The sequence below is a fragment of the Silurus meridionalis genome, chromosome 26 (assembly GCF_014805685.1).
Source record: "Silurus meridionalis isolate SWU-2019-XX chromosome 26, ASM1480568v1, whole genome shotgun sequence".
Classification (NCBI taxonomy): Eukaryota; Metazoa; Chordata; class Actinopteri; order Siluriformes; family Siluridae; genus Silurus; species Silurus meridionalis.
The window spans coordinates 4,117,757-4,139,686 of record NC_060909.1 but is presented as its reverse complement, the minus strand read 5'-3'; the positions used below and the strand labels follow the sequence as shown (position 1 = coordinate 4,139,686).

Here is a 21,930-nt window from a genome sequence, read left to right as displayed (position 1 = left end):
ATTTCAGAAAAAACGGTGCACTTAATAAGGAGGAAGCACAGGTTTGCTCCACATAGGGGGTCTGCAGTCACACCTATATACACACACATACACACATATACACACACACACACACACACACACACACCTGTCACTAATACAAAATGTCACCTTCACCCTGCACACACTCACCGCATGAATCAGCAGCTATCATTCCCAGCCTACTTATTGCTCTCTTGTACTCATTTCTAAGAGGAGAAGAGAAAATCGAGCAACTCTGCATGTGTAATAATGCACTTTTATAGTCCATCCTTCTCTCATAACGTCAAGGCTTTAGCAACAGGTAGCAGCTGCACTTTTTCCTGTCCACTTAGTCCTTTAGCTTGGAGGACGTTAATTGAAAAAGACTTGTGATTCTGACCTAGAATCAAAGGAAACCACTCCTCCTCCTCTTCCTCCTCTGTCTCATTCTGTCCTCTTCTGTCACTGAATGTAGGTCTCTACACGCCTACAGCTATCAGCAGCAATCAGTTCTGCCCCAGTTACTAAAGCATCATCAAAACACACACTGAAAACATGCGACTATACACGAATCATGCAGAATCGAACCAAACACACTTTTCTTTCCAGACACACACATATAAAGAATAAGAATATACACACTAAACTATACAATTTCCTGTAAGTTTATGTTTTTTTATAAGCGGATTATGATCACAAATGTGATAACTGATAAGTGCTCACATTATTCCTTGAAATAAGTGAATAAATGTATAATAAATAAAAAGGAGGAAATGTTTGCAGCCCAATGGGCCAATGATGTGAGGTGAGGCGAGGTGAGGTGAGGTGAGGTGAGGTGAGGTGAGGTGTTTAAATCGACCAAAGTAGAAATTTAAAACCGACTATAATTGATATGATAAAAAAAACAGCTATTAGGGCGGCACAAGCCAGTGCACTCTTAGTGCAGGTCCCAAGCCGCCCAGTTAAATGAGGAGGGTTGCGTTAGGAAGGACATCCATTTTAAACCACTTTCCAAATCCATACTGGATTGGTTGAGTCCCGGGTTACCAACAACTGCCACAGGAACTGTTAGCTAACAGGTTACCTGTTAGATATTGGGCTACTGTTGGCCAAAGGTGGAGAAGGAGAGGAGGATGGATGTGGTGAGGGAAGACATGGAGGTGGTTGATTTGAAAGAGGCAGATGTAGAGGACAGGGGGTATAGAGATGGACAATGGAGCAGTTGAGAAAGAAGAAGAAGAATATTTTTATTGATATGAGAGACGATTTTATGAACATCTGTGAATAGGATTTCATTATCCTCTTTTAGATATTGGAAAATATTTCTTTACTGTAAATGTTTTACATATAAATAGATTTTTTTCTTTCATTACTAATTGTATGAAAGTAAAAAAAAAATATATATATATATATATATATAATTATTATTATTATTATTATTATTATTATTATTATATTATTATTATTATATTATTGCAAATTAACCACTGGATCATTTGTATTAACAAGGACCCACTCCTGTAGTGCCCCTTTTTTTGGTTTGGGCCACTTCCCCCTCAAAATGTCTGTACATGACCCTGTTTTAAAAAAACCAGTAATGAATTACATGAATTTTATTATGTTGAAACATTTTTGGGCTAAGATGAATTTATAATTTTGAATGACACGATGTGTATCAGCAGTTTCTACAAAATAAGTGTAGATTAAAGATCTCTGTTAGTCTCTGATGCTGCTGAATATAAATCAAGTGCTGATATTTATATTAAATATACAAATATATAATAAATCCCTGCCCTGACCAAGTGGTAGGCCTTTAAGCAATTATTTAATGATAATTAGATTTTTATTGAGGTTCCGTTGATGGTGGTTTAAAATTCACAGGGTTTCAATGTAGTAAAAGAGTTCATTTGAGAAAATTGGGAAACACAACAGTCCAAGACACACTGAATAAAACTCAATAACTATGAAGTCTAGCTGACCTTTGTAGCTTCGCAGTCTTCATCCAATACCTTTAAGTGCATTAGAATGTGTTTGACAGTTTGAGACATGATGAAATCTCTTCTCGGTCAAAAGCCTCAGGCTGAACCTGGGTCACACTCTTGTGCTACATTCTGAACTGCATCCAGTGCGCAAAAGGGTTGTTGTGTCAGTGTAAACAGACCGGTAAGCCGAACAAATAATATGTTTAAGCAGCACAGACATGTTGTAATCTTTCCATTTCATGATGTCATCTCAGCACTTCTCTTATCTGAATGCACACATGAAGGAATTTTTTATTATCACATCACTATGCTTATAGGTTCCATTGGAGAAGACAGAATTTTCCATATTATTAGAATCAGAATACTTTATTGATCTACAAAGGAAATTGTTAAGTTGCAATTGCTCACAGTACAATTAAAGAAAAAAATATCAATTTAAAATAAAAAATATTAAGTATTTAGAGTGTAACGGTACATGCATTCGTACCAAAATGTTTCGGTACTGGGCTTTTTGTTGGGTACACACATGTATCAAATATAAACCTTTTTTAGGTACAAAACATCTGAATAACATCTGTTTTTGCGCATTTATGAAAACAGTAAGGAATCCAATATAATTTTATATATATATATACACACACACACACACACACACACACACACACACACACACACACACACACACACACACGTGTTTATATATTTCACTACATGTTGTACTGTGTATGTGATAAATTAGATTTGATTTTTAGATGTAAACAATAAAGTACACTATTATATATATATATATATATATATATATATATATATATATATATATATATATATATATATATATCACAATGAAAGAAAGGTATAATATAAAGTAGCTACAGAAGGTGTAAATAGTATCTATAAATATGTATGTTGTCTTCATTAAATTCTTTTCAGTTATACCCCAAAGATGTCTTTTGGACTTAAAATACTAAAATGTATATTAAACTATGTATTATTTCATCATGTATTTCTCCACTGCATTTAAATATTTTAGAGTTTAAAATGAATGCAAGCACTGATATACTGTAGACATTGTAGAAGACACTGTAAACCTGAATAACTCATACAAAGAAAACAAAACATCAAGTTACAAAGAAACCCGAACCTGAATATAAAGACAAGAACAATAGTCATGTTGGACCAGTAATTAAAGAAGACAAAAGTGAGACCATCAGTGCAGTGCAGGGTGAAGTAATATAGAATTTCTAATTAACAGAAGTTGTGAATCAGGCGTAGAGATTTTCTAGAGATCAAAATATTCTACGATAATTCAAATTTTTTATGTGTAGTTGACAAGGTGGAAAATGTGAGCCAAATAGCTGAGCAGCTTGTTTTCAGCAAGTATAAGACCCACACGTGGTTAAGATCTTTAGTAAGTGGTAAAAACAAAAATACATTTCAAGCACGCAATATGGTGAAAACACCTGGTGGACACCTGACCATAAGATGTCCAAAAGATATCATTCCATTGCTCTTATAATAATCTTCACTCTTCTGGGAAGATGTTCCAGCAGATATTGGAGTGTTTGTGGAAGGTGTTAGTACAGTCAGATACTGATGTAGTGTAAGGTAAGAAGGTCTGGGGTGCAGTCAGCGTTCCAGTTCATGAAGTTCAATAAGGTTGAAGTTAGAGGTTTATTGCAGGGCACTCAAGATCTTCTACTCCAAACCATGTGAAGCTCATTGAGCTCATTTTGTGCACAAGTCAGGTGTCTCAACACTTTTGTACATATAATAGATATTTCCTTTTAAATAATTATATGGAATATATTTAATTTTTTGATGACATAGAGGCATGTGTGTGTGTGTGTGTGTGTGTGTGTGTGTGTGTGTGTGTGTGTGTGTGTGTGTGCGCATCTCGGCTGGAGACATAAGCCTTTCTAACCATCTCCCTCTGGGATAGATTAGGAGGTGAAGACAGACATATCGCTCTCTCTCCTCCTCTCTTCTCTTCTCCTTTAAATACATGGCTTTGACAGGTCTCATAAATTCATGGATGTATCAAGACTAATCAAAAGTCTTTTTTAATAAATAAATCATGAACTGGGATTCGCATGAGAATCGGATGTGCATAATACACATCAGCATGATACACACGTGTGCTGCCGCTGAGCTGATCATGAATAGTCTGATAGATCACAAGGCGTGAGGGTGACCGGCTTCCACAAAGTAAATATCAAGGATACGGATAAACATAGTCGCATATCAATGTTGATGATTATGACGTGGGATCGTGATAGTGTGATGGACTGAGGATATAACCTCTGAGCATGAGCCTACTGTCTGTTTTCATGTTGTGTGTGTATTGTAGTGTTTTATAGCATGTTCCTGTGTATAGAATGTTTGTGCATTTGTGTGACTGTGTAACTGCTATATGCTCAGATTAGTGTATAAGGTTTAGGGGTTCAAAACTGCTGAACTATGACTGACTATTATGCAATACCTCCAGCCTATTTTCTAATGGCCACACACACACACACACACACGCTTAATTTGGCATTCAGAGAATTATGGGTGATAGGTTAACTATCCTCCTAAGGCCTGGAAAAGAGATGCAGACAATCTTAGTCAGTAACAGACAAAATGAATGTCAGAGCTCTGTAGCCGGACTCTCAAATCTTACTCTCCAACGCATATACACCAAATCTTCATGGAGCTTTGCTTTGTGTCATGCTGGAACAGGTTCAGGTCTCCTAGTTCAATAGAACGGAAAAAATGTAATGCTACTGTATCCAAAGACATGCATTTGTGTGCTTCCAAATGTGTGGTAACAGTCTGGGGAAGAGCCGCATGTGGCTGGGAAAGTCAGGTGTCTCAATACTTTTGTCCATACAGAAAAAAAAATAGCTGTTCATTCTTACCAGGATGTAAATATTTACAGCTGGACAGAAGAAATAAGCTTTTCGTATTAGTGTGAAGGTATTAAACACGCTAGAAGTAAAATGAACGCTGTTTACTGTGTTGTGTATAAAAAACAAAAACGACAGATAGAAGAGCATCCATTCACATTGGATAAAAATGGAAAGACATCTTTAAGGATGGCTAGAGAAATGGATGGATAGAGGGATGGATGATGACTAAAAGAAAAAAAATAGATAGATAAAAAAAGGATAGACTCCAGAATGGATGGATGGATGAATGGGTTAAGAATGGGAAAAAAAGAATAGCTGGATGACAAAGGATGGACACCTTTATGGATAGATGGATGGAGAGATAAATAAAAAAAATAGATAAAAAATTACAAACACCTTTACAGATAGATTAATAGATGTATATAATGTATGGATGGATGAACAAGGATAGACATCGGGATGGATGGATGGATGGATGGACACCTTGATGAATAAATGGATGGCTGGATGGATGGATGAATAAAAAAAAGGATAGACACCTTAATGGATGGATGGATGGATGGATGGATGGATGGATGGATGGATATAAGAATAGCTGGATGAAAAAGAAAAACACTGGGATGGCTGGATGGATGGATGGATAAAAAAAGAATAGACACCTTAATGGATGAATAAATGGATGGATGGATGGATGGATGGATGGATGAAAATAAGAATAGATGGATGAAAAAGAAAAGACACTGGGATGGATGGATGGATGGATGGATGGATGGATGAGTAGGTTAAAAATATGGATGAAAGAATGGATTAAGAAAATGTATGAATAAAAGAGGATAAACAGCTAGCTGAAAGAATTGGTATAAAGATAAAAAGAGGCAATGGATAAGTAGATAAGTTAGGGGTTAAATGAATAAAGGAGAAAAGGAAGGGAACCATGTGCTGTAACTACAATAGTGACAGAGAAAAAGAGAAAGAAAATGTCTGTATGTGAATGACAGAAAGAGAAGTCATTAAAGGCACAAATAAAGGAATGAGAGGTTAAAGGGGATTCCATAATTAAATAAAAGACGCATAGATGGATAGACAAAAGAATGGATGGAAAGATGGATGATGGGTAGAAAGAGGGAAAGAAGGATAGTGAAAGTGAACATGTTCTATGCATATAATACAGACAGGGAACGAGAGAGTAAATGTAATTGATTGACAGAATAACAAAACATTAAGGATAAAAAATATGAGACACTAAAGGGACAACTTGGATTGCTGGTGACATGAGAAAAAAAAAACTTCCCACAAGTCCATAGAGCTCACGAACACCTCTCAAGAGCTGGGAAAAAAAGACTGATAAAGAGTAGAAACGGCTCCCATCTTTGCCACCTTTTTACACTTTAGCCCCGCCCCCTCATTCTCTTTCTCCTCCTGTTCACTCTTTTGAGGAAAGCGTCTTGTGCTAATGAGCCTGAGACCAAAATCGCACTCTCAATGCATCTCACAATTCTTTTATTCTTTTTCGTCTTCTCTTACCTCACCTCCCACCTCTTCTTACCCCTTCTCCCCATTTTCATTTCCAATGTCCCTCAATTTACCCCATCTTAACCCTTGATCCCAATCCATATCTTCCATCCCTTTTCATTCACTCCCATAGCCTCCAACACATTCTATTCCATCCTGTTCTGTATCCTCACATCCTCTATCCTGTCTGTCAATCTAAATAAGCCTATTCCCTTCTTTCCATTTTAGTAACCACTGGATGGATCAAGATAACTAATATAAACAGATTTTAGGATAAATAGTACCTACTACACCACAACACCTGGCCATAAGATTCTGTGCTTTTTGAACATCTCATTCTATTTAGTCTCCATTTGCTCTTATAAAAACCTCCACCCCTCTGGATAGATGTTCTACTAGATTCTAGAGATTGGTTATGGAGATTTGTGCTCATTCAACCACAAGAGCATTAGTAAAATCAGGTACCGATGTATGTAAGGTACAGAGGCCTGGGGTGCAGTCAGTGTTTACATTCATCCTGAAGGTGTTTAACTAGGTTGAGTTCAGAGCTTTATAACAGATTATCTTCCACTTCAACCCATATCTTTATAGAGCTCCATTTAAGCACAGTAGAATTATCATGCTGAAACAGGTTCAGGCTTTCTAGTATAAGGCTACATCTACATTAATCCAGATACATTTAAAAATGGCGTTTACCCCCGAAAACACTCATCCAAACATCCACAGTGAAACGTCTGGAACGCACGTGCACACAAATCGTACGACGCTTTTTGACCTGCGTCATTTCCACCTTCTTCTTTTGGCTGCTCCCATTAGGGGGCGCCACAGCGGATCATCCGTCTCCATACCACCCTGTCCTCTACATCTGCCTCTTTCACACCAACTACCTGCATGTCTTCCCTTACCACATCCATGAACCTTCTCCTTGGCCTTTCTCTTTTCCTCCTACCTGGTGGCTTTATCCTCAGCATTCTTTTACCAATATAACTCATATTCCTCCTCTGCACATGTCCAAACCATCTCAATCTCGCCTCCCTCACCTTGTCACCAAAACGTCCTACATGGGCTGTCCCTCAATGCGTGATTTCCACCTGCCGTTTATTTTCTGGCTCTTTGAAATGTCACGGCAATCATCATTTTTGGAAAGGCTCCGGTTTTACAGTTCACACTGTGATGCAAATGTTCAAATGCATTCACCTTGGAGAGCTACGTTTTTGTTGACTGACAAAGGCACCTTAATGTGGATGGAAGGCCAAACACAGACATATGGGATACAATCGAGAGCCTCCAAACATGGTGGTAGAACCACATATGGCTGGAAGTGTGAAGTGTCCCAATACTTTTGTCAGTGTAGTATAAGGCAGCCCAGACTTGCTAAATGATATTATTCTGTTTCTAGCTCTCAAATTAGAGGTCTGATTAAAGAGAATCTTCTGTTTAGCAATGGAAACTTGGGTAACCTTGGTCTGGATGTGCTTCATATAGCTGGATCAGAACGCTGTCTGGAGAGGGGTGCGTGTTTTGAATTGCATGAAGACTAAAGATATTATTCAAGCTCTTATTTTTCAGTCACAATAAAATTTAGTGCATGAAGCTTGATTAAAGTTAAAGAAAATGTGATTTTTTTTTTTAGCTTTTAAATAGTTTCTGCTCTGACCCTCAAATCTGAAACAGACCAGACCCTGTGCTTTGCCCTTATGAGGGTAAATATTATTTTCTATGATTAACATGCATTTTCTTGCCGAGAATAGCACTTAGGTTCTCTTCTGTTTCCTTCCACTCTGAGCTCTAGCTAAACAGATTATTCCTCAGCTCCATGAGAGAGAGAGAGAGAGAGAGAGAGAGAGAGAGAGAGAGAGAGAGAGAGAGAGAGAGAGAGAGAGCTCCCGATGTATTTTACAGCTAAATTGCTGACATTAAAGAGAGAAGGATAAGAGAAAGTTTGGTTTTGGCTAGAATAAGGCTCATTTTAGGAAATGAAACGAGAGAATGGAGATTCTAATTCTCAACAGAACGAGGAATTGATTAAGCATCGACAGTAACATTAAGGCTTCGTGCATTTGTCCCTTTTTCTGCGGTTTGTTTTATTTTGTGTAGTTACAGTGTTTGTGTAAGAAAGTCACGCCAGTAGGAAAATGAACTCTGATTTGTGGATCAGGATCATGAAGGAAATACAAGTGTCTTTTCTACACTGCTGTGATATCATTTTCAAAGAATTAAAAGAGAGCGATGAAAGGATGGTTAGGTGGATGGATGGGTAGATAAAAAGGATGGATGGATGAAAGAAAGATATAAAAATGATGGAAGAAAGGATAAATGAAAAAAAGGAAAGGTAAATGGCATAGAAATCTGGATAGGTGGAGGCATAAAAAGGAAAAATAGATGGCTGGATGGATGTATAAAAGAAAGCATAGTTGGATGGCAGGATGAAAAAGGAGAAATTAATTAATGAATTAATAGGTAAATGGATGGATAGTCAAATGAAGGGGTGGATGGATAAAAAAAAAAGGAAAGATGGATCGATGAAGTAAATAATATATTGATAAAAAGAATGCAAACATCAATGGAATGAATAGGGGATGAAAGTAAAAAAAAAAAAAAAAAAATCCTTAACACTTTTGTTATAAAATCGCACCCTCGGGTTGAAATGCCAGACTTCCTGTGAACTATAAAGTGGTGGAACAATAAGTATATATCAGCATGACTCAAGGTGACATTTGTGTTTCACCTTCAGTTCACCTGCTCTTTACATTTCTCCAGAGGCAGCTGACCGAACCTTTTATTACATACTATCGCCACCTATTGGGCTGGTAAGAGTGGCAAAAATGTTCAAAACGAATCCCCATATGCCTGGACCTGTGAGGAGGTACAGAAAAAAGTGCGAATTCACCCTCCAGAAAGAATGACAAAAGCATTTTTATTAGGAGATGCTACTGAATAACTGGCAATACTGAGAGGAAAGATGCAGAAAGCTGTGACTAAAAAGAACCGAGCAGCAGTCTACTCATGTTCAAGTAACCTAGCATTAGTAAGCAATGAGTAATGATTAAATCAAGTTTCGAGACTTAGTCATCAACACAAGCTTCCAGCGTCTAGCACAAACACCACTGCGTCATACCTTCAACTCTTTCCAGCTTTGAAGGGGTTTTTTAATGTCTATTGATGAGTCACTGTTTTTGTTGGACATAGGAACAGCTAAACAGTTCAGTCAAGCATTAATCACACTGAAGGACTGCTTTATGAACTGCAAAGCTCAGATTACAGACCTTTCCTAAAACTTCTACAGATGTTTTACTTGTCTCCTTTTCCCAAAACTCTGCTGAAGTGTAAATTGAATATTTGCTTTGAATGTGGCCTCATGTTTTGGTACTTCCTTCAGAGTTGTTTTGGCTGCAGCAGACTTGGCATGCTCATATTTCTGTTTCTCTGCTGAACCCTATGGGTCTCCTTCACTCTTACTGTGAGCTTGGCTCGGTGATTCAGTGAGCCCAGAGCGGCTGCCGTGTTACTGTGTTCAGTTTGGCCCTTTAGTTGTGGTTTTTGTGAGCTTCCGCATTCTCGGTGGTCATATTCCCTCGCGGCAGGGGTTGCATCCAGCTGGCGTGAGTGCAACTCGTACAAACGCGCAGACTCCCGCCTTTGCTGTCGCCGTTTCGGGGAACGTGACAAACCGCAGACGGCTTCAGACAGTAAAGCAACCATTAAAGCCAAGCTGGTCTGAGCTGAAGCCAGGATTTCCTCTGAACAGTATTCCAGCCTCTTATGTATCCCCTTTTATTGAGGTCTATATTATTTTTGATTTCTGGTATTGAATATATTAAAAATTGGAAAAGCTACAGCAACGAATGTTTAAAATGACTAGTAATCATACATATTACAACAAAAGATCTGGACCCACTAAGCCCGAGTGCAAAATCGCCTTCTACAAGCATGTCCCAAAGACTAACCAGGCCAAGGAGACTGTGCAGTCTCCATGACAACTTCCTTGAATGTTGAGGCCATCATCAGCATGCTTGGCTACATCCCTCTCTCTGGTTCACTCATGTTTCGCTCCTCTTGCTTAATCCCTCAAAATCACTATTTAAAAATCATCTGAATTTCATTTCGATCCGTGAAATAAACACTAGTGATGCAGATCTAACCAAGGTATCCTTACATGTTGCAGTTTTCGGAATACATCTCAAAAGCTGGCCGTCCTCAACTGTACAGTAAAACCTAAAAATCGCTGAATGGTGAAGCAACCAGGTTCTCACCGGTTCCCATTTCAGAAAGCTTGGGAACACTCGTCTTTGAGAATGAGCTTTGGGGACACAGGGGTCATGGCTATGCAGGACTTGACATGGGCAAGTTCAGGTCCACTGGTTTCTATGGCCCCTAAATCTCCAGGCAAGTTTGAGAAAATACACCAGGATAATCCTTAGAGATGGTCATAAACCAGACTGCGGAAAGGCGGTCATTGAGGGAAAGCACAAGTCTTGGCATCGCTTCTCACTCTTGCTTTATCACGACAGCTCGAATGAGTTTATCATGCCTTGCTGCATCTTTCTTTCTTGGGGTGGCACATCCTGTCCAAGCCCTCCCTCTTTCCCACGCTCATTAACCAGGCCTCTATTCTATCCAGAGGACCATGGTTAAAGAAATAAAGCTTGAACTTTAACCCCATAACCCAGAGATTTCTAGAAGTACTGAAGTTTACAAATACAAAGAGGGTCGGTTTTGTAAGGAAATGCTTCTACAACTGAGCTTGGATTGTTCATTTTTTCCCCCCCAATAAAGAATAGATCAACCCCAGCTACAGAAAGTAGAGCAGAAAGCGATTTTAAACGCCAAAGCACAAGGTTATGTAACGGAGAGTGAGGGATGCCTAAACAGAAGGTGCTCGAGTAATAGGGGAAGAAACCGAAGCCTGTTGCCTGCTATTCTTTTTCACACTTTTCCAAAAGGCTGCATTTTTGACTTCCCCTCGTACTGCCTCTTACTGGCCAAAAATAGACCAGCAAGGAACACATCATTGCCTTTGGCAGTTTGGATCTCACACTTCATTCTAAATGAAGTTGCATTGCACACTCTTCAGCTGCACATCTCCAAAACTGAAGTTTGAGAAAGATGATCTTTGGAGTAGCAGAGACTCAAATTTTTGTTGGATTTGGCTCATTCCATGCATTCATCTTGAGAGCAGTGTGGGTAAGATGTTCATGTGCTATGTGGGGATTTAGCTATTCTAGATCTAGAGGTTGGGAGGGGGCATAGAGCCCTTACATAGGCATTCTCCCTCATGCTAATAATTGAGTTGGTGCACATCACCACAGTTTCAGGACTGTGTAGAAGTCTTTGCATTCTCTTCCTGTAAAACAGCAATTCTAGCTTAGACCCATGCTGGAGGGAAGGACATCCCACCCATGGGTTCCACATTAAAAGCCAGGTACATACTAATCATTTCAAGTGCTGGCAAGCATTCTTTATGTAACTAATATTCCAACCCGAAATCCCACATCTTAGACCAAATTGTGTGACCAGATGGTCAGAGAAGGTTGGCATACTAAGCCACAGCTGATCCTGTAGGCACTGCACTGATACTAAAGTCTCCATGAAAACAGATGGACCAAAAAAATAAAAATATTCCAGTTCCCCCCCCACCCGATTTTGTAGGGTCCCTTAGTGAAATTAGCCCCTACACCTAAACTAGTCTGGGTGCATTTAATAGCTCAAGATAAAATGTTGCTTTCAACATAGGTTGGTCTGCTCCTCCCAGAATGCAAACCATTCCTACAGGAAAACTAAAAGCAGAAAAGCCTTCTGGTTCTCAGTGGAAATAATCCATCCTGTGATGCAGTTAACCATTACATTTTAGAGACCACACCAACAGCTGTGCAAGTAATGACTCAACTTGCCATCTTGGTTAATTTGAACTTTGACCAAGTTTGCCCACCATGTTAGAAAATTATAAGTCTACAACCAGGGGTGTGGGACACAACATCAAGCTACTTGTTCAGTCAGTTCATATTGCACACCACCACAGCATTACCTATAAATGTAATATAATGCGATATGGACACCACCTAGTGGACATCAGGTTATTAGCACCCCAAAAATAAGATTTTGGGAAGAAAAATTCAATTTGGGGTGCTAATTTTTTTTTATTTATAGCACCTAATCATTTAGCAAACAGTCATAAAATGCATAAAAACCAACAAGCGATATGAATGCTTAAACACCTTTATTGTGCCCAATCAAAAAAACTGAACTTCACAGCTGTAAGTACTCAAACTCAGCAGACCACAATGAGGTAGAATAAAAGACAAAGCAGCTGGGCTCAAGAGGCTCAGCAAGGAACCAATGTGAAGAAATGACAGTCCAGGTACTGAACACACATCTTTGATCTTTTGATATTCCAGAGGCTGGAAATAAAGTGACATCTGCATTTGGTCTACTAAGGCTCCAATGGTACATTCAAGTGAAGTTTAGAATAGTACATTCAACAAGCAGCTGTTTGTAATCTGAGATCATGCCCATAGCTATACCTGCTGATGTTCAAAAATAAGTGATTAAAAACCTACCCCTTTCCAAAGTGCAAATTAAAAAGTGCAACAATAAAACTATGTGCAATCTATGGCCATTCACATTTCTGATTGAGTTGATCCAAAAAACTTGATGCAACCCAGTAAAAGCTATGCCTCTGGACGGCATGCACTAAAAAGTCTGGGTTGGTGAAAACATTACACCCAAATCCCTTGTTCCACTAACGTAAAGCCGGACAAGGGAGAAACTCTCCAGGAAATGTTGTGGAGAAAGGGGAAAAAAAAAAAACCTGAGCAAAATTAAAAAAGCCAATAGGTAGATTTCGGTTCAATCTTTTTTGTCCTGACTTAAAACCGTTTTATGTAAAAATTAGTAAAAAAAACTGCGTAAAATGTCTGGAAGATGAAAGTTGGGCTTCATGTATCGGTGTTTCTAAAGTAAAAAACCCCAGCTAACTGCAATGGGAAAAGCAGCTAGAAAGGAGGAACCAATTTAAAGGCACTGTATGGCTTCGGTTAGTTAAAGAAACTTGCATGACTGTTCATGAAGGAAAAAAAAAAAAAAAAAAAGAAAAATGCAACTTAAATTTCCATTAGGAAAAGCATTTCTGAACCATGGCCTTATTCTTCCCACCCCAAAAAAAAATCCAGGGGGGCCCTGCAAACCCATCAGATCACTGTGCAAAGTGCCAAAGTGAACAAGCCAAAAAAAAAAGGAAAAAAAAAGTGCCAAAGTGAACTTTCTACAGCGCTTGCGCAAACCCACACCATTGGGGATGCCTGCCACAGGCCTGGCGCTGGAGCTGGTCCGGAGGCGTGCTGGCGATCCAGGCAGGAGCACGTGGTTGCCAGGTTAAGCAAGGCTTTTAGCTGGAGTCCCTATTCTTCTGGTTGCGCATTAGAGGGCGGTGGTTGCTCAGGATATCCATGGAATGCTGCCAGTGCCAGCATGAGCGGCAGTAGTACTTAAAGCAGGCCTGTGAAAAATAAATGTAATCAGTAGCGAAATCGAGGTTGTACTTCAGATTTATTCCAATTATTATATGTAATTGGGGAAACCAGTGTTTCTCAAACTTTCTGCCAATCCCCCACTTTAGAGGGGGTGGATTTTCAAGCCCCACCATAGTAATGAAATAAAATCAGGTCTAATTTATTGAAATCAAGTTCCATCAATAACAAATACCATCATGATTAAAAAGCGAAAAGTTTGTGTCATGTACCCAACTGCCGTCTTCATTTATTTGCAATAATGACCTTATTTTGTTCATGGCTGCTTTGACTAAACTATTTGATAGAAAAGCAAACAAATGCTCAGTCATAAGAGCTCCCCCCCCTCCTAAAGAAATCTGAAAGTTCAGAATAAAAAGCTAAATATTTTACAAATCTAAAAGGGTTCATCTAAATTGGCTCACTACAAAAGCCCTGAAAGTGTTTTACAGCATTTTTACCTGGTCTCTGCAGAAGAAGGGTCCAGGTTGGCGGCTGCACACTTGACACATGGAATCCTCCAGATAGGGGTCAATCTGAACCTAAAATATCAGATCCTCCAGTTAAAAAGCACTGGCCATTCTGAACAGACATCATACCCACTTAAAGTGAGGTTTTTAAAAACATTGGCACACCATGACTTATGTCTTAAAATTAAGGGTAACCATTTTGTACCTTTTTTGTGAATTTGGGGGTCTTAATTTCAACAAACGCAGCACTAACAGCTTTCAGGTAGCTGCGCTGGTTGTTAAAGGTTACACGACCAGACCCTGTGAATGAGAAGCACAAGCTGTTTAAAGTGAGAAAAGTATGAACAAAATGTTCCCCTAGGTAGATCATATGGGGGAAAAGTAAAATTTGAGCAGCTCAAAACATTCAGTCCCACCCCCTTGTTAACCAACTTTACACAATGAAATAGTCAGTCTCTTGTGCAAAAAACTAATGCTGGAACTGCAGCAATACCAATTCCGCAATTCCCTGAACACTGAAATGCAAAGCAATGGGGAAAATCACAGGCTTCTGATGCAGCATCTGCACCTAGTGCTCAAAAAAATGTCACTAAAATCTAAGCATTATTTCATATTCACAGTAATAAATCCCATTATGAATCTCACCAATCGGGTACTTGTGCTTGTCCGTGTCGATCCCAGCATACATGACTCCTCCAAACAGATCGTTCATAATGCTTGCAAGAGCTTCAGCGTTGAGCATGCCATGCAGAGCTCCTACAAACACCGTGTTACTGGGGTCTAGCCTCTGGGAAGGACAGCGAACATAGTTACTGTCCGAGATCACCCACGGGATCACCTGCACCTAGAAGAGCACAGGATGAAGTGGAGTTATCCCACAGAATTTACATGCCTTTCAAAGTTTATGGGCACCAGCTAATTCGCCTACATGCATCGCATTTCCAAATTATTTGCACAATTGTCCAAGAACGAGTTGTATTCCATCAGTGAACAAAATGCAAGTAGTCAACAAAAAGGGTATACCAAGGCTGCCACAACGAGCCAAAAAGTGCATTGCATCTCCAGTTTACAATTACATACTGTACATAGAGAAGGTCAATAAAAGCATTAAAATGGCAATTTGAAACTGACCATTTAAAGAGTAACCAACGCAGCAATGCTTACATCCTTACAGCGCATCCTCCTGCTGGACATTTTGAAGTAATACTCGCTGTAGCCCTCAGGATGAAGAAGGTCCTGAGTGCAGGCTTGGAGCAGACCTCGCACTGACTTCTCAGACTCAAACACCAGGTACACATAACCTATAACAAACAAAAATCTCAGACCCTGAACTCGTTGCAAACTGGAGGAGAAAAAAAAAAAGCCGCACATACAATAACCAATGGCCAGGAAACTAAACAGCTGCAAAGAACAAAAGTATACCGTACATACACTTAGGAGGAAGGAAGAGGCACCACATCACATGCAGGTTTGACAAGTGCAGGTATCGCATGCAAAAGCCAGTAAACTTCACATGAATATCTATTCTCAAAGACCAGTCATCCAAAACCTCAGTGCCTCTCACCCAAATGCTGGTGCAAACCACCTCCAAAGTGCTAGAATGAACTGAGAAACCTACCCATTGCATTACCTTTGGGCATATTACCTTTAGGAGGGCAGCGAGGATGTTTGCCATCCTTACCAGGCCACTCCACACTCAGTGGGCCATAACAGTTAAATGTGTTAATCAAGCCAGCTGAAGTAAAAGAATACAAGGCAAATAAATCATAAGGGACCATAAAATGGAAATATTTCAGTATATGGGTAACCAGCAAAAACCTCACCCTCAGTAATGTCCCAAGGAACTCCTCCAAGAAAGACCTTACAGGAGTACACAGGGTTTTTGTAGTTTCTGGATGGAAGCTGGCCGCTCCATGTGAAGGTGGCTTCGTTAATGGCTGGTATAAAGACAACAGGTTACTAGTCTGAAATTACACGCTCAAGTACATAAACCATGTGCTTTCGTTAAAACAGTAGATAAAATTACTCCAGTAATTTTAATATTAATACAGAAAAGCAAAGATGTACTTATGGCTAAATGGTCCTATTATTTGTGTTACAACTCCTGCTTAGAGTATGTGAAAAGACCAAAGTCACCATCAATCTATTAATATAATGAGTCAAACACTGATCGAATAAATAAGAGCCCAAAACCTTTAACCACTTAAAATGAAATAAGGCCACAGGTGTTGTGGCAAGTTTGAGTCACGAGTTCACCATTGATTCCTCTTGAAAATGTTCCATATGCTGTTGAACTGCATGTTGGTGATGAGTAGACACACCAAGCAGCAATCAAAACTTAAACTTGTTGTCTTGCTTTGTGCTTGACCAGTTTTTATCCATTTAAATAAAATTAAAATAAAAAAAAGACTTTCACAATGTAGTTGGGTAAAAAGTAATTTGACTAAAATGTAATGAAGTTAAATAAGTCTCCCTAAATGGAAATACTTCAGTAAAGTACAGATATGCAAAATAGCTCATGTATACAGTAACAAATTACATTTACTTTGTTACTGTTCAACACTGATTCGATCAATAGGTTAGGAGAATAGAAATTGACTTAAAACCAAAACCTTCATACCACTGGCTACAGAAACTCCATGAACAGAAAAAAAAATGTGGCGTTGTGGCTATAGCATAAATGCTTACTCAAATTTTAAACAAAAGGATAAGTGTTTGCAATACACAAGACCTCCAGGCTTGTTCTTGTTTGTAGGACATGAACGTTTGCAAGATTGAAAAATGTTTCAGTTCAGTGGTATAAATTGTGATCCCAGCAAGTACTTTTAATCAGCATTAAAAACTACAAGTCAGGCAGAAAGGGCATGCATTTATAACCATTTAAAACAACTCAGCATACCAGCAGCTTGTCTATGAAGGCGAGCCTCCCTCTCAATGCTGAACGGGCCATCTGGGGTCTCAAGCAGGTCCCAGTTGGGCCAGACTGAGGCTCCAGGCCAGCGACGAGACACACTGCTGCCCGGGGGAGCACTTTGTGGTGCGGTCAAAGGAGAGCTGTCATGGTCCAGGCGGGAGCTTAGACTAAGCTTTAATGGGTCTTTCTGCAAGCTGGGCATGAAGGGCATAGAGGGGGAGATCCTCAAAGAGGACTGCTCAGAAGAAAAACAAGGATTACAAGAATAAAATTAAAGATTAAGCTAAAAAAAAAAAAAAAAAAAAAATTATATTTAAAAAGACATGGAAGCCAAGCTGCCACCTCACCAGCAGGTCAGAAAGATGATCAGAGCCAGAGCTGAAGCCACTGGTCTCAGAGTCCACAGGGCTGCTGGAATGGGAACCCAGCAGTGAACGAGAGTTCATGCGTGCCAAAGCTGGAAACTTCTCCAAGAAGTCTGAAGCACCTGTATTGGGCTCGTTTGTGATTAAGCCCTGAGGCTTGTTCAGGAGTTGGTCCAGAGGACTTCCCAACATCCCGAGCACTGCAAAACAGCAGTCATGTTAAACACTGACCATTTAATTAACAGTGATTAATAAGATACCATTGGGGGTGAGGGAGGGATTGTAGAACTGGATATTGGTGGTAAAATCCATGCAGACAAAGAACTCCAGAATGTTTTACTGCTTCTAGGACTAGGCAGGGCATGAGGCAGGCAGAGAATCTGACATCCTTTACACAAAGATCTGACTCACTTTAGAGGCCTTGTTTTGAACCTCTAAATTTAGCCTCAATCACCTCTGAGAAATTTTTATTTGCTTAGACCAAAAAATCTATTAGTGTAATGTTTACAATTGAAATCTTAAAAATAATTTAATTACATGTGCAATTATAGACAAGAATGTCAGTGTAGTTTCTCTTAAATGACACCACAGTATTGAAAATAAATAGCACAAGAATGTTTTTAATATTTAAAATATAAAGCAAAACAGTCATAAGTTATAATAGTTTAGAAAACCTATTAACCCATTACTTACTTGAAGGGTTGCTGTTTGGGGCTGATGAATCCGAGTCATGGCTGATCCATGGCCTCTCCCACCCAGACAAGCTGAGGGACTGCAGGCCCAGGCCTAGTTCGGTGACATCGGGCAGAGCACGAGATGACTCCTGCCCATTGCTGGGAAAAAGCATCCTGCTACGGACAGCGCACAGATCGGAGTCCGCACGCTCTGTTAATACAACAGAGAAAGAAAAAAGCAAGGTATGTGTATGCTCTGCATCAGCTGCCTGAGTATTTAAAAGACACGCAGCTCAAAAGCAGCCTCTACTCTCTACTGATAAACACTGATTCTCTCTAAGCTCTGTCATAGAATAAATCTGCAAGCTGGCAAGCCGGAGTGCACGAGGCCACTGCAGATGCCATGCAGCGACATGTGATCGAGGTGCTGATGCCCTCACACTCTGCTGCTAACGTCCAGCCCACGGCCCCCCGAGACACCACCGAATTCCTCTCAAATTCCCCTGCAGGCTAACAACTAGCACAGCCTTCCCCAGGGCTGCAGTCCTTAGACTGAGGCAGTGGAAATGAGACGTGAGCTGCAGGCTGGGGAGAAAAGGAGATGCCTGGCGAATCACAGAAAGGTGGCAGACAGAGGCTGCGTGATCAGAGGCTGAAGGATGGAAGCACTGCATCGCTTCCTCTGAGCTGGACACCATCCAGCAGCTCCGGATTGGATTCAGCAGCATCAGCGCATGTCTTGGGTGCTTGATGTTGCATGACCAACGCAGCACTAAATGAAGCTATTTGCATATTTGAAAGACAAAGTAAATGAAAATAAAAAAAAATGTGCAACTAGTCGATGATGGAAATTGAATGCAAATTTGGGAATTTTTGCAAGACACTTATAATACAATGAGTATACCTAATCTGCCTGTCCAAGCCAATAGAAACCTAGAACTTTATATTGGAAAACAAACTAAAAATCTGTCCAAATTTTTGCCATGCAATTCAATTCTATTTATCAAATGGACTGTGCATGTTGCAAGACAGCACCCGTTGCCATTACAAATGCCCCACATACTGAATATTTTATCCTTATAGACCATTCTATTGCACAACTTATGCTTTATTTTGTTTCCGATTCCATTGGCAGGTCTATTTACCACTTTTATACTGGAAACTGCATTTTATTGCTAAATCAAGTTCTCAACTGCACATAAGTCATAAGCATTGCATATACATTTTTCCATGACCACAAAACTAATCACTAAACAAATGACCAAATATAGCTATATTTAATAGTATATTTAATACATAAAGAAATCCAGGCTTACACTCAACCAATTCTGTCCCAAATAAAGCCCCAGGAGCAGAACAGCTTGTTACTGGTAGAGGTTAAAGAGCATTTCCCTGCGTTAGCATGTACATTTAAAATATAATCTACCCAACATTTCACACGTCCAGGTGAAAGATGCACGTTTAAGGTGCAAAAGCTTGGGTGTTAAGGATTAAGTACTACAGCCAACCCAGTAACCAAATTACCAATCAAGGAATCCCTCTTGGTCTTGGCACTGGGAGTGGTGCACACCCCTGTGAGGTCCAGAGAGTTTCCCAGCATGGTGTTCATCCTGCGAAAGATGTCTGCATTACTGCATGTGGACAGGGCTGGTGTCTCTGAATCCCAACGGTTAAGAGCTCTCGGACTATCTCTCTAAAAGAAGAACAAAAATAAATAAACTTATAGAAGTCATATTACACTTACAGGAAGTATGAGTACCAAACGTTTCCTTGGTTTTTGTGTAGGACAAGAAAGGGTGCTTATGCAAACTTTAGTACTTTTTCCCCCCAGGCCTAAGCTTTAGACAAACAAAGACACAAATAATAGCATTTTTTGTATATTATTCAAGCATAGTATTTAAACAGACCAAAAAAAATAAATAATATATTCAACATGGTTAAAAGGTTTGACCATAACGACTACACTAACACTGACATATGACGCTAACAGGAAGCAAAAGACTGGAGGGGCCTCTTTTTCCGAGATATTACCTTTAAAAAAAATTAACATGGGAAATTAAACTCACCAGAGAAAACGCCATGGTAGAATTACGAAAGTGAACGAGCTAAAACACCAACAGACTCGCCGTCAGTGGAAAACGAACTTAAGCCCTCTGAAGGAAAATCAGGCCTCATTAGGAACATCTGCTGTCTATCTGCGTGCACGCTAACTCGCCCTGATCACGCGCCGCGCTCATTGGCTGAGCACACTGACCAATCAGAAGCCGATGCGTAATTGGGCCGCCACATAGGATACACGTGTTTGTTTGCAAAAGAATGACGTTTGCACCGGTTTGTTAGCGACACCGGTTTATTTCCATTCGTGCATTTGGATAGAAACTTGAGTGGGAAAACTGATCAGATCTTTTTTCAAGTATAATTGTCCCCCATTTTTTTTGTCCCCCACACGCCATCATGCAACTAAACAATTACATTAATATATGATTAATATATATATTTTTTATAAAAAAAAATTTATTGCATATATAATGAAAATGCATGATTAACGCCCCATTATGCAGAATCAGTATGAGATTATCGATCCATAGAAAAATCCTACAACTGACATAATTGCATTAAATTAGCCAAAGTAGTCACAGCTTACAGAGGGTCCACAGTCGAATAAAAGAAAATAAAACTTTTAAAAATGTGTATTTATTCTCTGCAGCATGCAACCAAATGATCCACGGCCCTGATAAGATTGATTCACTGATTTGCACTGGTGCATCGGATACAAGTTGACATCGCAATGCGTCGTTTTTTTTTTTTTTTCATATTTGCATTAGTAAAATCCAATTTATTTATACATAATTATTAGTAGATGTTCTATGCTTTTATTTAGAAAATGACCAACAATTTGTGACCAATATTTTATTTGTAGATTGCTAAAGTTTTCTCAAGAACGTTCTCTCAGCACCATTGCTGCTACGTGAATGATGTATCACAACATTACGGAGACCGAGGTGTGTCCTGAGAGTCACATAGACTACAGATTAACATGGCAGAGGTAGAGCTGTAACTTCCTGAAGACAGAACAGGAAAAGAACCTCTCGTTTTTATTTAATCTTTTTTTTTTTTTTTTTGCACTACAAAATGGCCATGTGTTGGAAATCAGAATGCACTTTTAATGATCTTTTTTTTTATTTATGATTTGCTGTCTAAACCGAAGAAATAAAAGTATACTATCTGTACCATATTGAATTGTACAGCGCCATTTTATTTTCACATCGCATCGTAATGTTTTGAATCAAATCAAATCGCACTGCATAGTAACAGAGATTAATCATATTGCATCGCATTGGTTGCTGCTTCATATGTATCTTTATTGTATAATGTTGCGAATTGCATTGGCCTCAGTTATGGTTATGATGCACAAACCCGAGTCTATATAGTCTATAGTCTATAGGGACATCAGTTACACCAACACAGAAGTGACTTAGAATTTGCACTACTGTATATTTGTAAATTAGGTTGCAATAATATAGAATACTTCTGCAGCCTGACGAGTATTAATTGAGCTGTCCTGTGCTGACTGTTTGGCCATTTGCAGTGTGCATTTCAGAGATCTGACCGTACCACCT

General features: G+C 39.4%; 1 protein-coding gene across 3 annotated transcripts; it reads right to left on the bottom strand.

The window, feature by feature from the left end:
• Positions 1 to 12,582: 12,582 nt before the first annotated feature.
• Positions 12,583 to 20,534, bottom strand: cpeb1b (cytoplasmic polyadenylation element binding protein 1b). Of its 3 annotated transcripts, none has more exons than XM_046841071.1 (12): positions 20,377 to 20,534; positions 19,835 to 20,003; positions 18,330 to 18,521; positions 17,619 to 17,836; positions 17,257 to 17,506; positions 16,181 to 16,294; positions 15,976 to 16,092; positions 15,522 to 15,658; positions 15,003 to 15,201; positions 14,563 to 14,657; positions 14,349 to 14,429; positions 12,583 to 13,877 (listed from the first exon to the last, which is right to left on the bottom strand). In XM_046841071.1, exons 1-12 carry the CDS (start codon positions 20,389 to 20,391, stop codon positions 13,767 to 13,769), a joined length of 1,698 nt encoding a protein of 565 aa, XP_046697027.1. In that variant the 5' UTR covers positions 20,392 to 20,534; the 3' UTR covers positions 12,583 to 13,766. The 3 variants fall into 3 exon arrangements, with proteins under 3 accessions (XP_046697027.1, XP_046697028.1, XP_046697029.1); XM_046841072.1 differs by having other exon boundaries at positions 15,988 to 16,092; XM_046841073.1 differs by having other exon boundaries at positions 16,003 to 16,092.
• Between the last annotated feature and the right edge of the window lie 1,396 nt (positions 20,535 to 21,930).